The sequence below is a fragment of the Lactuca saligna genome, chromosome 5, assembly GCF_052625555.1.
Source record: "Lactuca saligna cultivar CGN05327 chromosome 5, ASM5262555v1, whole genome shotgun sequence".
NCBI lineage: Eukaryota > Viridiplantae > Streptophyta > Magnoliopsida > Asterales > Asteraceae > Lactuca > Lactuca saligna.
Genome location: NC_136421.1, coordinates 285,833,767 through 285,849,345, shown reverse-complemented (window position 1 = coordinate 285,849,345; position 15,579 = coordinate 285,833,767). Strand labels below are relative to the sequence as shown.

The window sequence follows — 15,579 nt, the reverse complement described above, 5'->3', positions numbered from 1 at the left end:
TTGATTTCAAATTATTGTCTTATTGTCCATTAATTATAACTTCATACAAACATGTTTAGATAAAGTTTTTTCTACACCTTTTAGCTTCCAACTAATCCTAAACCACTTTTATATAATTCAATAATATATAGTTATATACCAAGAATTTCAGAAACATTTTAGCAAACTCAAAAGCATTTCAACAACATTTTAACAAAATTAGAAGCATTTCAACAAATTCAACAACATTTCATAGCTTGCCAAATAAGAGAATGTTGAGCCATTTAGATGCGTGAAAAATGTTAAAGCAAACATTCTGAATCGATCATCTAATCGTTTCAAAGCCTACCTCTTAAAGGAACCATTAGGGTACCAATTACCAAACATCCCATTATAGTTTAAAAAGGAAGGAAAAAGAACCTACTTCAACCATCTCTCTCTTGCTACCACTAATACCATGAACACCACCTCAAGGACATGTTTCCGACAACCACTAAAACCTAAACTAGTTTTTCCCATTTTGTATGCTTTCTGTACAACGATAGTATTTTTTTATTTTAATTTAAACAACTAAGTAGTTTTTAATTGGTAAGAACCGATGAGTGTTTACCTTTTTTTATATTACGTACCACCATGCAAACAAACAACATAAATAAGTATTTGCTTCGTAAAATCAAAATTCATAAGAAGTTGGAAGCAGGTACAGACTCCATTACATTAAAAAAAAACCTCAAATGGAATTTCCAATTTCATTAAACACCAAAAACTATGATGAACAGTATTAAAAAGTGGGAATATATACAGTAAAATCACAATATTTTCATTGATTTGACAAGAAAGTCCTAAACTTTATTTTTTTGACAGTAAAATCCAAATTACCGATAGTTTTTGACATTTTTACCATTTTTTCCGGTTAGCCAGTAATTAGGACTTTTTTATCAACAAAATAAAGTTTAGGACTTTCTTGTCAATTCGTCAATTAGGACTTTATTATTAAAAAAAAAATAAAGTTTAAGAATTTTTTTGTCAAATCGTTGAAAATATTGGGACTTTGGTGTATATATGATTTTTTTTGTTAGAAATTTAATGGTATGGTACTCTTTAACTATAAAAGTTATTGAAACATTCACTAATCTGCTAGATCCTATTGAAATCCTTAACGTTTGCTTCTTGTTAAATCGTTTTTTTAATCTCAACAAACCGACATTGAAAAAAATTGAGATAATCAAGAAAGAAAGAAATAAAGAACCAAGGTTGTGTTGGCTTTTTGCAGCCCAAAAAATGGAGAAATAAGAAATGGTAAAAAACGAAATTGTCCTTCTTTCCCTTCTCCGCATTCACACTTTTTTTACTAGGCATGTGTTGTTAGTGTTTGTATAAAGCCAAGACAATTTCGTTTTTTAGGTTTCTAATTTCTCCATTTTTGAGACTGAAAAAAACCAGCACAACCCTGGTTCTTTCTTTATTTCTTTCTTGATTATCTCAATTTTTTTCAATGTCGGTTTGTTGAGATTAAAAAAACGATTTGACAAGAAACGTAAAGGATGTCAATAGGATTTAGCTGATTAGAATAAGTTTTAATAACTCTTATGTTTAAAGGGTATTATACCATTAAATTTCTAAAGTCCCAATATTTTCAACGATTTGACAAAAAAAGTCTTAAACTTTATTTTTTTTACAGGAAAGTCCTAACTGACGATTTGATAAGAAAGTCTTAAACTTTATTTTTCTGACAAAAAAGTCCTAAATATCTGCTAACCGGGAAAAAGGGTAAAAATGTCAATAAAGTTTATGACTTTGTTGTCAAATCGATAAAAATATTGGGAGTTTACTGTATATATCCCTAAAAAGTGAATTACGATGAATAATTTGATTCGCGATAGTCTGTGTCTTCTAAAAAGTTTTTTACAATTATCAAATCAACAACCATGGATTGAAAACAACGTGAAAAAACATGTACAAACAAAGTAAATATATCGACTTATAAAAACAAATTGTATAAAAAAAACATATAAAAATGAAGAAAAAAATGAAGTTGTAAAAACGGATTTTGAAAAGAAAAAATGAATGAAACTGTTAATGGAATCATGAAAATATATAAGTTTAGTAATTAATTATATAGTTTAGTAACTAATTATAGGCCAAAAAACTTGAATAACCTTAAATAACTAATAAAAATTCAATGACTTTAGATAATAAAAAAAATTATATAAAAATATATTGTTGTTAGTTGTAGTTTTGGCAAAAGTTAATAATTCAATAACTTTTAAAACTTAAAATAAGTCAAATGACTAATTGATCCAAAAATTAAATGATAATAATAACATTAACCCTAACCCTAACCCTATTATAGAACTAATGGTATTGAGCTCGGACCGATGAGCATCCCCATTCCCGATTTTTAGTTTTTAGTTCAGTGATTCTTCATCCACATCCTTATCCCAATCATTAGTCAACTTGGGTGTTCTGTATTGGATTCCCGTTGGGCACGATTTTCTTCTTCTTTTTTTTTTTTTTTTTTTTTTTTTTGGTCATCTCCACACACAAGAAGGACCTAAATGTTAAAGTTGGTAGGTTATGGGCTACTTTTGAAGTTTTGTTTAACAAAGGTCATCCATTATAGAGACGTCGACGTGTTTCCTCTCTCCTATCTTCAAATCCGAAATCGTCTACAAGCTTCACTCTCGTGATTCCATCAATAGCTTGACGAAAAGGCAAATTTCCTGTTCATCACCTCATCAAACGTTGAAATCCCTTAACGCTTGCAGGTTTAATCGCAATCCCTCATCTCCCTTTTGGATTTATAACTTCTTCTTTCTTATCTAATTTAATTGAATCGAAATCAATCTCTTGAGAAATCTATGCGATTGGGGTTTTCAGTTTTAGCTTCAAAATCGCTAATTTCTTTGCCAAGTATCTCAATTACGCCTTATCTTTTAGAGTTTCTGCAATTTAACTCAGATTCAATTCACGATACCTAACCTTTTTGGTTAAAGAATTCGTTTTACGGAGATCACATTCGTAATAAACTAGGAGGTTTTTGGGTTTTTCCTTTTTCGTTTTGTTTTTGGTAAGGCCAATTTAGGTGCTGAAAATTAAGGGTTTATGACAGTTTTCTGAGTGGCGAAAGTTCATGTAATTGTACTTGTATTTAGTTGTCTAAGCCTCTTAGACATTTGCAGCTTTCCATGACACTAGGATGTGCGATCAAACGATCACAATACTCAGTTTTGAGAGTTTGGATAAAATAGATTATGATTATGATCTTTGATTATATAGAGATGATACCTCAAGAAAAATGGAAAAAAAATATCTGTCTAGCTTTTATCAACCAATACTATCTTTCAGGATACCAAAAAAGGAGCTGGTTTTCTTATGTCAAGCTAGTACTTTAAGCTTAAGAATAGAATTAAACTCTGTCACTAATTCACCACCAGAAACAAATCCACAATACACCATTAATCGAGTGTATTTATATTCTTGAATCTTGAGCAATTTCTAATTTTCTTTGTTTACAGAGTTTTGACTAAGATGACACCTGTTGGCCCTTTTGTGAAAGCTGCTCGACCTGATGATGCATCTTCAAAAAAATCCAGTGAAATCCAAAACAAATGTCCAATGAGTAAAGAAGCCCAAAATAAGGGATGCCCAATGAGCAAGGAAAACCAAAACAAACCTCAGGGACAAGGATGTCCAATGAGTAAAGTCAAGCAAGATTCCGAAGAGTCTAAATCTAACGTGATTTCCCCAAAATGCCCCTTTGGATATGATTCTCAAACTTTCAAAATCGGCCCCTTCAGTTGCCTGATATGCCAAGCCCTACTCTTTGAATGCAGCAGATGTGTTCCTTGCACTCACGTGTTTTGCAAGTAAACATACACCATATGCTTTTTCTATACTTTCATGAACACACACATATAGATATATATAGTTAAATACTTATAATTTACGTTCTTATTTTGTGTAAAAACAGAGCATGCATATCAAAGTTCAATGATTGTCCTCTATGTGGAGCTGACATTGAGAAGATAGAAGCTGATGCAAATCTTCAAAGTGTAGTTGACCGATTTATCGATGGTCATGCTAGAATTAAAAGGTCTCCTGTGGATACAGATGAAAAGGAAAAGGAAATAATTGGTGAGAAGAAAACAGTGATATATGAAGATGTCTCATTGGAAAGAGGTGCTTTCCTTGTTCAACATGCAATGAGAGTAAGTTATCAACTTTTTATCAGCATCTTGTTACTAGTTTCTGTTAAAATTTACATTTTTATCCTTTCAGGCATTTCGTGCTAATAATGTAGAAAGTGCAAAATCAAGACTTAGTTTATGTGCACAAGATATAAGAGAACAACTTGAAGTAGCAGGGAATACATCTGAGTTATGCTCACAATTAGGAGCTGTTCTTGGTATGCTTGGTGATTGTTGGTATGTGTTATGTTATATCTCCAATCTGTTGATTTTTGTCTCTGTTGACCAGTCAAAGTCAAAGTCAAACTAGTTATAATGATGGTTATGTTGAAAACTGTAGTCGTGCAATGGGAGATGGTAATTCTGCAGTTGGATATTTTGATGAGAGTGTGAATTTCCTTTCGAAAGTGGGAACAGATGATCTAGAGGTATAAACAATTTCTTGAATCTTTTTTTTTTTTTTTTTTTTTTTGTTTTTAAATTACGTTTATAACCTTAGTTGAATATGTATATATGTAATGCAGGTTACACATACGCTTTCGGTTTCTTTGAATAAAATTGGGGATCTGAAATATTATGAAGGCGATTTGAAAGCTGCAAGGGATCATTACTTTCGGGCTCTTGATGTTCGTAGAAATGCTATAAAAGATTCTTCAAAAGCTCCATCACAGGTGAGTCCATTAATTATATAATTATATCTGATTCCATTCCGTTTGTTGATTCCAATTCCGATTCCAGGTTCTAGATGTGGCTGTGTCCCTTGCGAAAGTTGCTGATGTGGATAGAAATCTTGATGCTGAGGACACAGCAATTGAAGGGTTTCAAGAAGCCATAAATTTGTTGGAATCTTTGAATATAAAGTCTGAAGAAACTGCATTGGAACAACGGGTAAGTTGTTTCTTTTTAATTTAATGGAAAGTCTTTATATATATATATCATGAAACATGATTTGATTTTGATGTCATTTTTGTTTTAATTATTGCAGCGTGTTTCTGTATTGGAATTCCTAAATGGTCAACTCTCCAAGAAGCAATCCAACTGAGATTGGAATCAGAATGATGCTCCATTTTGCACATCTGAAGAAGCTTTTAAGTGAGTTGATGAATGATGATATGATATGATATGGGTTCTTTTGGACCCTAATACTAATAGTAATATATATATGGAGCTAAGTTGGACATTGCTCAAGAATAATATCTAGCTCCTCGTTGCTATGATCTTTTTCTGTTTTTGTTATATAAAAATGCACTTAAGATGAGTGATGTTTGTTCTTTTGGTCCCTAATATGTTATACTGTGATTGCTCATGTAAATAAGCCTGTGTAATTGTAAGTTTTCCAAGCTTTTTTTGAAACTCAACAACCATATATAGATATAAACGTATGTAATGTATTAGTTATCGTACTCGTCATAGTATGTCATATTTATGTGTGATCTAATTTAATTAGGTAAAGGTTTAGTTTTTTTTTTTAATCCTCGTAAACTGTTCTGTGGGTAAAATAAAATGTTGGATAGATAAATGATGCATGTTTGGAGTAAATAAATGATATAGAAACAAAGACTTTCCTTTTAGAGCGTTTCCAAAGGACAGTATTTTTCTTTAAAAAGTTTTTTTTAATTATTTGGAAAAGATTTTTAGAAGTTTTTTACCATTGTAATAATGTTTAAATTACAGTTGCGTTCACCTGTTTATCATTTTTTTTCCAGCCCAATCTAATATTTTTTTTTTTGAAACGGCAAGCATATTATTAAAGCAGAAAAGCAAACAAACAATAACATAAGCAAGAAGTAGAAAACCAAACAAACAACAATAGCACAAGCAATGAGCTCGAGCGAAATTACAAGAAACATTCTAAAATAGGAGAGGAGTGTTAAGCATACCAATCAATAGAATTACAATTAGACTTATGTTTGATCCAATTGAGAGTGTTTAAACTAATATCATCAGTTGTAATCATGACCGTTTGTCTTTCGTTTCTGTAAACAATCGCATTCATGGCCTTCCATATCATCCGGAGTGTGGTGTGGATTAGAGAAAAACACAGCTTCTTGATTTTTTTTGCTCCCTACAGTAGAATTGAGCATATCCAATAAGTCGTCACATGAATTAGGAAGTCTCATAAGAAGGGATGACTAGTTCACCAACCATCTCCACAGAACTGCAGCGAAAGAAAAACTGAAGATAAAAAAACATGATCGATGCTCTCATCAATTTCTTTGCAAAAAGGACATAAGGTAAACGAGATATTAATTTCATGCCTAACTAAGCTCAAGAAAGTAGGAATTCTGTTTTTAATCAATCGCCAAACAAAACAGTTGATTTTTAAAGGGATCCATTTTACCCGATTGAAAGAATCCAAAGTCCCATTACTAGACTGAATAGTCATCACATCTCTTAATGCTTTCACCGAAAACACATCTCCAGTGTCGCCTCCTTAAATCCATCTGTCACAGCCATTATCAAACCTAGAAACAACAATCTGATCCGATAATGCCCAAAACTAACGTGTTTCACTCCCACCTCTAAGCTGTCTCGCCCAGTACCAAGAAAAAGACGAAATCTGCCCATTCATAATATTGCCTCTCTACCGAAAAACAATATTTATCTTTCTCAATTGCATAAAGGTTAGGATGAGCATCTTGTAAAACTATATCACCATACAAACGATCCTTCCAAAAGAGTGTTTTGTCACATTTTCCAACTTCTCTTTTAAAAAAATTATCAAACAAGATACCTCTATTTTCAAAATCACAATTGATTTGAGAAATACTCAACCAAACACATTTAATTAACTTATTGGCTATCAATCTACCATCAATAATCTTAATATTATGAATAGCTTTTATACAAGAAAACCAAAAAGAATCAAGACACCCAACTCCAAAACCTCCCATCTCCTTTGGTTTAATAACCACCTTCCAAGCCACCCAATTGATCTTCCTCTTGTCTTCCTCACCTCCCCATAAAAACAATCTCCTAAAGAAAAAACCAATATAAATTGTTGCATGGTCGTAGTTTTTTAGAAATTAGAATTACAATTATGTTTTTCAGATATAACGAATATAATAATATCATAATTAAAAAAAATAATATAATAATAATATTATATATGAATGGGTTATTTCTTCTTTGTTGGGAGTTGATAAAAGGTTGATAATTGAACCTAACTCAACTCATTTAATGACATGAGTTTCACAGATCAATCAATATAATTAAATGGGTTGTCTTATATCAACTAGTAGCTAGTTTTTCATATTTTAGCTAACTTATCAACTAGTTTTACTAAATGTTGTCTTTTATCAGCTAGTAAACCGTCAGCTAGTCCCCCCAAACATAACCTTAAACGTTCAAAAAATAACTTCATCAAGAAATTTGAAAAATGGAACTTTACCAATAAAAAGTTTTTAACTTTTTACAATGAACAACACAAGTTTGAAAGAACTTTCAAACTCATAAAATACAACTTTACATCAAGGGCATCATCATAAACCGAAGACCCAAGTCACAATTAGCAACAAAAAAAAAAACGAAAATGTTGATCATCTCAATTGCCCTTCGCCTTTCATCAAGTCCGTATATGATAATCGATAGTATACGCATGAATTTCCGAAGGACTAGTGCCAGGCCTGTGAAACAACCAAAATCTTAAAATAATATAAAAAAAGTATTTATATACACACATAACAAAGTGGCAAAATTCAAAAAGTACCTCTTGTTGATGATCCCATAGTGAAACTTCGGTTTTCCAACCTTAATATCTTCAATGTACTACATAAACAGTAAAGAAAGAAACCATTGAAGTCACCTAAATGAAAACAAAAAACACAAACAACAAGAAAACATACCAAATTTAAGGTAACGAGCATTGAGGAAAAGGAAAGAGATTCATAAGGGATATCATCAAGTGCAAAAAGCCGACATTCCGATGATTCGGGACCCGGTGAAAAATGTGGGGTCAACAACTTCGCCAAGAATATTATATAAGTCTGTCCCCAAAAAAAAATGTAATCATAGCATTGTACTTTGCAATAATCAATAATGTGTTTTTTTTTTTGGTATTTTTGAAAGTTAAAAAAAAAAGGTCATAAAAATTGATGACTCACTTGGCCTATGAGAGGGATGTCTAATTGAGCAAAAGGGGAAAGAACTTCAACTTTAGCTCTGGCTTCTTCCCATGTCTCCCTCACTGCACCCTCAGATGCTGACTCACCATTCTCCATGTATCCAGCTGGAAGTGTCCTGTGGCGCCACATGGCTTAATCTCGTAAGCTATATACGCGTGTTTCTTTTTTGACTTAATACAGAAAGTCAAGGAAATGAGACTTACCAAAGACCATAAGATGGTTGGATGTTCCTCTTGCAAAGCAAGATTTTGTTATCATGCTCAATCAAACAACCTACCACCTGATAAAAAAATATCATTTTTTGGATTTTAGACAAATTATTAAGGTGAATATAGAATGTAGAATGTAGTTTTGTGTGTAATTAATATAAGAAGCATGCCATTTTTGGATTCTCATATGAAATTCTTCCACAAAGGGTGCAAATAGCTCTCTCTTTCTCCTCCCCATCTGGTATATCGTATTTTGTTGATCCTCCACACGATTGACAGAAATTTATCTTACGGGTATTGCCCTGCAAAACAACCATGGAAGCTTATGAATTCAAATATGATCATTGAGGAATAAATCAAGATTCTTGAATGATTGAATTGTTTGCTATTTAAACAAGGTAGTGGTTATATGGTTTGATACCCAAATCTATGGATAGAATATGCCAATAAACAATCAAAAACTGTTGGGAAGATGATTAAGACACAATGCACCTTACAATATGCCGACCCAATTCATCCCAAATTTATGCAACAGGAATTTGTTCAATATTCAAGAGATGATTACCCCCAAAACTGTATTGAAATTTTATGAAAAGAAAACTTACAGTTGATCGAAAAATGGGGGATGAAGATGATGAAGAAGAAGGTGAGGTTACATCTGGGTTTGACTCGGAACGAATTGGAGATGCCCGAAATTGTCGAAAACAACGAGGCGTTCTTGAAGTTGTTAATAAAGGTCTTCTTGAACATGGTTTCGCAGAAATGGAAATGAAAGAGAGCCCAGAATGATTTCCATGAAGTTTTAATCTATGAAAAAGGAACCCTGAAGAGGAACCAAGAAATTGTATGCTTCTGAGCATTATTCAATTGGATGAAAGGTGTTCGCATGAAATTTTACGAAATCTTGGGAAGATGGAAGGGGAAATTAAAGAAGTCGATCGTTATGATCGGATTTTAAGCAAGTGCTGAATCCCCTGAATGGATTTTGTTTATCCTTTTGGTGTGTGATTTCCCCCAAATCCAGTTATGGTGAACATTAAATCCCATTTCTGTCCAAAAATTTCGCACTTCAAAGAGCGAACAACAAAATTGGTCCTCGTACTATGCTTCGGTTTTCATGTTTGGTCGTTTTGCCCATCAACTAACATTTAGATCATACAATCTTTATGTCGCAATCGAAACTAGAATAAAACGTTGAAGAAAATGCAAAGTATTAAAATGTATAAATTCTTATTATTTTACCGATAGTTGTATTAAATTATTTGTTTTTAAGGATTAAAATCTACAAGAAAAAAAATGTTGAAAGTATATAAACGACAACTGGTTGTGTCAATAAAATTATTTATTTGTAAAAATACAAAAAATATATATGGGTGGAATCTCTATGATATAAGTTTGAGGGATTTAGTGAGGTATTTTTGGTTTGACGGAATGTTTTTGAAATAAATGAATTTTATTAAAGGAATTTTAATATGAAAGAATGCTTGCAATATGTTATGTCTTGGTTGACATGAAATTTCTTTTGGTTGAAATAAAATGAAATCAGTTTTTTTTATGGGTTTGAAGATTTGTCAAATAAATCGAAAAATAAATTTATATATTAAGACTAACATACATTTTTGTTTTTTTTTTTTTTGCAACTTAATAAAAATGATAAAATCTTAATTCAATTAAAAATTTTCAATTAGAGTCTTACCCACTATGTTTTTTTTCATTGTGCACATAATATATAAAGCAAAAAGATTGTATTACAAAAGGAGAAATATAAAGTGTGCATATGGGCGTGAGCATGTGTGGGCTTGAGTGTATGGGTGTGTCAATGTTTTAACAAAGGAATTTTGAAGGTTGTTTGTGATTATGCACATTTTGGGCCTTCTTGGCTAATTTCTTTTTGCTGTTTTACTCATTCGGTAATATACAATTATTTAGCAAAGATCGAGAAGAAAAGGTTATTAAACTGAAAAAAAAAAAAAAAAAAAAAAAAAAAAAAAAAAAAAACACACACACATTGAACCAACACCTAATACGCAAACATAACAACAAAGTATTAGCTAAACGAAAAAAAGACCCTTTTCTTTTTTAACAGAAAAAAAGAGGACCATTTTTTTTAGAAGCAGTTAGGTTTAAACTGAACCGCCGATTTGAAATAGGTTTTAGTATATATCTAGAACCGGTTTTTTAACCAAAAAGAACCCTGTTTTTATTGCAATTTCATTTAATAAAACCCGAACCAATTGTAACTAAAACCGGTCTGGAGAAAATTTGCTTAAAAAAACATGTGCACCTCTACCCTAGCCCATAGCATGAAAAGCTGGAAAAAAAAAATAGTGAACCATCAATAAAAGAACCGTAACCTAATCCAGAAAAATGGATGCAAAAACCTTAAACGGATCCCATGAAATGGATATAGAAACCAAAGAAAATCGAATGATCAATGTAATTGCTACTCCATCTTTGATCCATCAACACCAAAAAAATCATACAAAATACCATCAACAATTACTTGAAACAAACCAACAGCCACCATCGAACCATAATAGAGAAACGAGTCAAAATTCTCCAACCAAAGTACTAGATTTCATAAAAGGAAACCTAGATATCTCTATGTTCCCGTTAAATGGGAAATAAGTGCCCAATAAATAAACTCAAAATATTGAGAAAAAATTCGTCAATTCCATCAAAACTCAAACCCTTGACCAAAAGGTGAATGGAAAACTGATACCTCCGTTTCTCAATGATTACAAAAAAATGTCTGTGAGACATAAGTAAACTGAGTTAACTAATTGAGTTAGAAACCCTCAAATCCATCAAAAGTATTAGTTTTCATTAAATAAAAAATAATACTTTATTTTCAAAAGTACTAGTTTTCACCACCACGCCTATCAATGACTATTGAAAATAAACAATTAATAAGTAAATGCATTGAAATTGTCGCATCTTTTTTTAACCCAAGATTTTATTTGACTAACAATATGTTAGAAAGGAATAATTACAATGAATAAAAAGGACATTGAAGGGTCTTTTAATCACCCAATTAATACAAATTGGTTGTACGCGATCTATTAGAAATCCACAAGTATAATACAGAAACAACGTTTTCAAAAAGATCATTATTTCTTGGCTTCTTCCAATGAAAACAAAGAGCATTACGAAATTACTAAATCACTAAAACACCTTGAGACAAATACATCAAACCCTTATTTTTCTTCACATTAAATTGCGTATGATCAACCGAAATAATCCAATCCTTAGCAACTGAAAAAGTTGGAATAAGAACATTCTACTATCACCCAATCTGACTCTAAATAGTGATCACTATATGACACACCACAAATATGTGATCCAAAGTCTCATCATGGAAACGTATTATCTTAAACGAAAGTGTTTTCAAACTTTATGGTTTTTCCTTGATGATTTCCAAATCAAAGTTACCAAATTGTAAATTAATTTAAGTTTGTTGATACTCTTTACATTTAAACCTAAATCGATCGGCATAATTTTAATTTAGATATTGATTAGTTTGCACGATACTATTTGTTATAACTTATAATTCTTTCATTCTATGTCATATAGAATAATCAAAATATCTAATTATAAATCAAAGACTCTAATCTAATATGTCCATCAATCACATATCTCACCTATACAGAGGACAAATCTATCAAACTGAAATTGTTTAATAACATACTCAAAACCTGTTCAGATATTTCAACCATTTATTATAATTTACAAGACAAAAAAACATGGAATGCATCGACATATCTCACAAATGTGTTCTTCAAGCATTGATTAAAAAGGATACATCCTACAGATGTTAGGAGACAAATAAAGAGACTCGAGTAACATTCTGCTTTATTTTATTCAGCAATCTTAACAATTGCTAACACAAAAAACTATAATAAATTGTTCAGGGAGAAATTAGTAAATTGTACAATCAACCAAAAGCATAATGTTTCCTAATGATGGTGTACAAAAATGAAACACACCAAATAACTAAAAATCAAATGACCACTAAGTGGCATTGGTAATAGAAAAAGTTATTTTTTTATTTTATTTTATTTTTAATTAATCGCCAATTTGTCGCATAAAGATTGATATGCAGCACTGCAGACCTTGAATTTCTCTTCTGCAATTGCCTGTTCATGTACACCATCTTATTAGTTTTATTAAAAAAAAAAATTTTAAAAAGAAAAAATAAAACTGATTAAAGTAGAAGTTATAAATACAAATGTAACAGACTCGTTCAAATCCGGGATTAAAATGATGTGTGTAGTCTCAACTTTTTTTTTTCTTAACAGGCCCTTACATTTTTCCATTTTTTCAATTTGGCCCTCACCTTTTTCCATTTTTTCGGATTAACCCTAAAACTAGAATGCATCATACCTTGGAAGAACCCTCATGACGATCTGGATGCCATTTCAATGCACAAACTCGGTATCTGTAAAATTAAAAAATTAAAAAATTAAAAAAAAAAAAAAAAATTATAACCTTCTACTTTGGACATTATTCTAAAGTGTGATGATAATAAATCTTTATAAAAAAAACAGGGAGAAGATTGAAAAGCTTACGCATTTTTAACATCTTCAAGGTTTAAAGGGCCAGAACGAGTCAAACCAAGGGTAATCCTGTCTTTTGTCAAATCAGTTTCTAATCTGTTTGACTCAGATGAATACCCATCTTCATCTTCATCTTCAAACTGATGTCTGAAATTCCATGAAGCCCCATGATTATTATAGAAGCCTGATGAGTTTCTTGGTGATTCATCATTTATAAAAGACCAAAAATAGAATCCATTTCCACCAAAAGCAGATCGAAAAATCGTCTCAACATCTTCACCATCTTCATAAAACTGAAACCTTTCTGAAAAATCAAGTAAAAACAACAACTTCAAAGGATATTTTCAATGATGAGGATGACAAGGGCATATATGTCTTTTCCACTTACTTTTGCGGGCCCTAGCCTGGGCTCCCTTACTGTTACCTCGGGTCCCACCGGGTCCACTATGACCTCTAAACCATGAGTTTCCTTGACTTGAAGATGGGTCAAATTCATCATCATCATTCAATCCCTAAATGTATGGAAATGAATCCACAACAACTTTAACTGATATTCATGAACTTTATAACAAAAATATATATAAATGTGGGATTTACATTTACAATTACCTGGAAAATGTTTTCTGCAAAAGCACTAGCATTCCTGAGCATTTCATGTTTAGCATAAAACTTTCTTTGTCTTCTTGAATTGAAGTTGGGTCTCTGTAAGTATTTACAGGTATGGAATTTTCACATAGAAGAAAAAAAAAAAAAAAACAAGAGTTATTGATTTAAAAGGGGGTGTTTTGTGCTAAATTTAATAGATGAAAAGGCTACTTAATTCACTAGTGAAATCCAAAAAAAGAAAGGAGTATGTATAAAATTCTCACCCTTGAGGAACTTCTGTAAAAACTTCCAGCCTGCTCAAATTAGAAAGAAAAAGATGACAAATAAATAACAAATAATTCAAATTGAAAGTGCTGATTATAATCAAATGAAATCATAGCAATAAGTTGAGCATTTCATGTATTCACAAGTTTGATGCTAATAAGGGAATAAGTCACGCCAAATTAGGTTAAATATAACTCAATTTCCTATCGGATTTTCCCCCAATATGGCAATCTGGTTGAGCAAAACCAATACGTTTTCTGATTATATGCAAATAGTTTCCCCATTCTTATGTGGGCGTTGAGAATTAGTTTAATATCTCTTCGCATTGACCAATATGCTTAGTTTCCATATTCTTTTGGTTCTCAAAATGAAGTCAATAATTGTGTGTTTTCTCTATTCTTATTTAGGTATCGCATGATTAGCTTGTTTGCTATTTTTCAAAACCAAATTCACTTATTCCCAAGTTATATTCAATTCATTCCTTGACTCCTAAGAATAACAAAAAATTTCGCCGAATAACAAGTAATCCTTGTAATCAGACAATGCAAATTGAAACACAGGATATAAATTGAAGAAAGTGAAAGAGAGGGGCTTACAGATTCCCAGTGGGTGCGTCGTCGACGATCGAGGACAGGAGTTGAATGAAAGAAAGATGTTCTCAGATGTAAATTGGAGTTGTTTAAGTTGATTAGGGCTATTTTCGTTGCCCTGTTCATGTCTGCAATTACATATACACGGAAAAATGGAGAAGAAAGAAAGAAAGGCGGTGTGTGTATAGGAGGGTAAAGGGGTACAATCGATAATTACCTCGTAATTCTATGGAGGAAAAAAAATGGAGCCTAAACTTCAACCATTTGGAAGGCAACCAAAATTACTTAGGATTAAAACCATAGGTTTCTTTTTTACTTTTTAACTTCAAAAGGTATTATTTATTTATTTAAACTAGCTACTATTAAAATTAAAAATAATCTAAAATATTGTTATTTTACTTTTTGATAAACAAAAAAAAAAAAAAAAAAAAAAGACGGTATCTTATTAAAATTTTATTAATAGAAAAAAAAATCAAATTAAAGTTCTCACAGGTAAAATGTTCGTATCTAGTGTCTATAGACATTAGACAGGCCCATGAACCAAATAAGCAAAAGAAAAAAAAGAACAGCATAAGCTCGGAAGCTCAATACAACGAATAGACTCATAAATAACATATTTTTAGAATTTACGTAGATAGACAACATATTGAAGTCAAGGAACAACAAAAGGCGAATCCTGCTTGCTAATTTCCCCATCTCTTGACTAGACCCATCTAGACTCATAAGGTGACTTTTTATATATTTATTTTTAGAATTTAAATAGATGATTTCTATCACTAATATTATTTAAGTATAATAGCATTAATTTGTTGATCATTGTTGTCTTGAAAAAGTATTAAACAAATTAAGGTGGTACGGAGTACATATTTGTTTAAGTTTGTCTTGATTGAAAGTATATTGTTATTTATGGGCAAAACCTCTGAGGGAGGTTGAAAACAGCGCCCCTGAAAGTGGAGTCTAAGGGGTAGTTTTCAGAAAATAAACCCGATTTTGTGATCATAATTCTAGTCCCACATGCTTTGTTAAAATGCATGGCAATCAGAATTTAAGAAAATGAACTC

General features: G+C 31.5%; 3 protein-coding genes across 3 annotated transcripts; 1 reads left to right on the top strand and 2 right to left on the bottom strand.

The window, feature by feature from the left end:
* The first annotated feature begins 2,589 nt into the window (after nt 1-2,589).
* LOC145048103 (zinc ion binding protein) lies at nt 2,590-5,522 on the top strand. Its single transcript, XM_078996519.1, has 8 exons — nt 2,590-2,747; nt 3,498-3,848; nt 3,953-4,190; nt 4,261-4,406; nt 4,510-4,597; nt 4,694-4,840; nt 4,908-5,057; nt 5,155-5,522. Exons 2-8 carry the CDS (start codon nt 3,511-3,513, stop codon nt 5,209-5,211), a joined length of 1,164 nt encoding a protein of 387 aa, XP_078852645.1. The 5' UTR covers nt 2,590-2,747; nt 3,498-3,510; the 3' UTR covers nt 5,212-5,522.
* Nucleotides 5,523-7,540: 2,018 nt separating this feature from the next.
* NUDX23 (nudix hydrolase homolog 23) lies at nt 7,541-9,534 on the bottom strand. The gene is made up of 7 exons (XM_078996518.1): nt 9,108-9,534; nt 8,673-8,804; nt 8,497-8,573; nt 8,273-8,408; nt 8,015-8,155; nt 7,879-7,937; nt 7,541-7,795 (listed from the first exon to the last, which is right to left on the bottom strand). The coding sequence occupies exons 1-7, from the start codon at nt 9,360-9,362 to the stop codon at nt 7,735-7,737; spliced, it is 861 nt and encodes a 286-aa protein (XP_078852644.1). The 5' UTR covers nt 9,363-9,534; the 3' UTR covers nt 7,541-7,734.
* A 2,786-nt stretch (nt 9,535-12,320) lies between these two features.
* On the bottom strand, nt 12,321-14,740 carry LOC145048100 (uncharacterized). Its single transcript, XM_078996516.1, has 7 exons — nt 14,525-14,740; nt 13,928-13,957; nt 13,668-13,760; nt 13,447-13,570; nt 13,071-13,362; nt 12,886-12,940; nt 12,321-12,638 (listed from the first exon to the last, which is right to left on the bottom strand). The coding sequence occupies exons 1-7, from the start codon at nt 14,642-14,644 to the stop codon at nt 12,564-12,566; spliced, it is 789 nt and encodes a 262-aa protein (XP_078852642.1). The 5' UTR covers nt 14,645-14,740; the 3' UTR covers nt 12,321-12,563.
* Between the last annotated feature and the right edge of the window lie 839 nt (nt 14,741-15,579).

Coding starts and splice junctions, on each gene's coding strand:
- LOC145048103 (XM_078996519.1), top strand. CDS start 3,511: ATGACACCTGTTGGCCCTTTTGTGAAAGCTGCTCGACCTGATGATGCA. Junction 4,598..4,693: donor TGGGAACAGATGATCTAGAG/GTATAAACAATT, acceptor TATGTAATGCAG/GTTACACATACGCTTTCGGT. Junction 4,841..4,907: donor CTTCAAAAGCTCCATCACAG/GTGAGTCCATTA, acceptor TTCCGATTCCAG/GTTCTAGATGTGGCTGTGTC.
- NUDX23 (XM_078996518.1), bottom strand. CDS start 9,362: ATGCTCAGAAGCATACAATTTCTTGGTTCCTCTTCAGGGTTCCTTTTT. Junction 8,805..9,107: donor CCCCCATTTTTCGATCAACT/GTAAGTTTTCTT, acceptor GTTGTTTTGCAG/GGCAATACCCGTAAGATAAA. Junction 8,574..8,672: donor CATATGAGAATCCAAAAATG/GCATGCTTCTTA, acceptor TTTTTTTATCAG/GTGGTAGGTTGTTTGATTGA.
- LOC145048100 (XM_078996516.1), bottom strand. CDS start 14,644: ATGAACAGGGCAACGAAAATAGCCCTAATCAACTTAAACAACTCCAAT. Junction 13,761..13,927: donor TTTACAGAAGTTCCTCAAGG/GTGAGAATTTTA, acceptor AAATACTTACAG/AGACCCAACTTCAATTCAAG. Junction 13,363..13,446: donor CCAGGCTAGGGCCCGCAAAA/GTAAGTGGAAAA, acceptor TTGATTTTTCAG/AAAGGTTTCAGTTTTATGAA.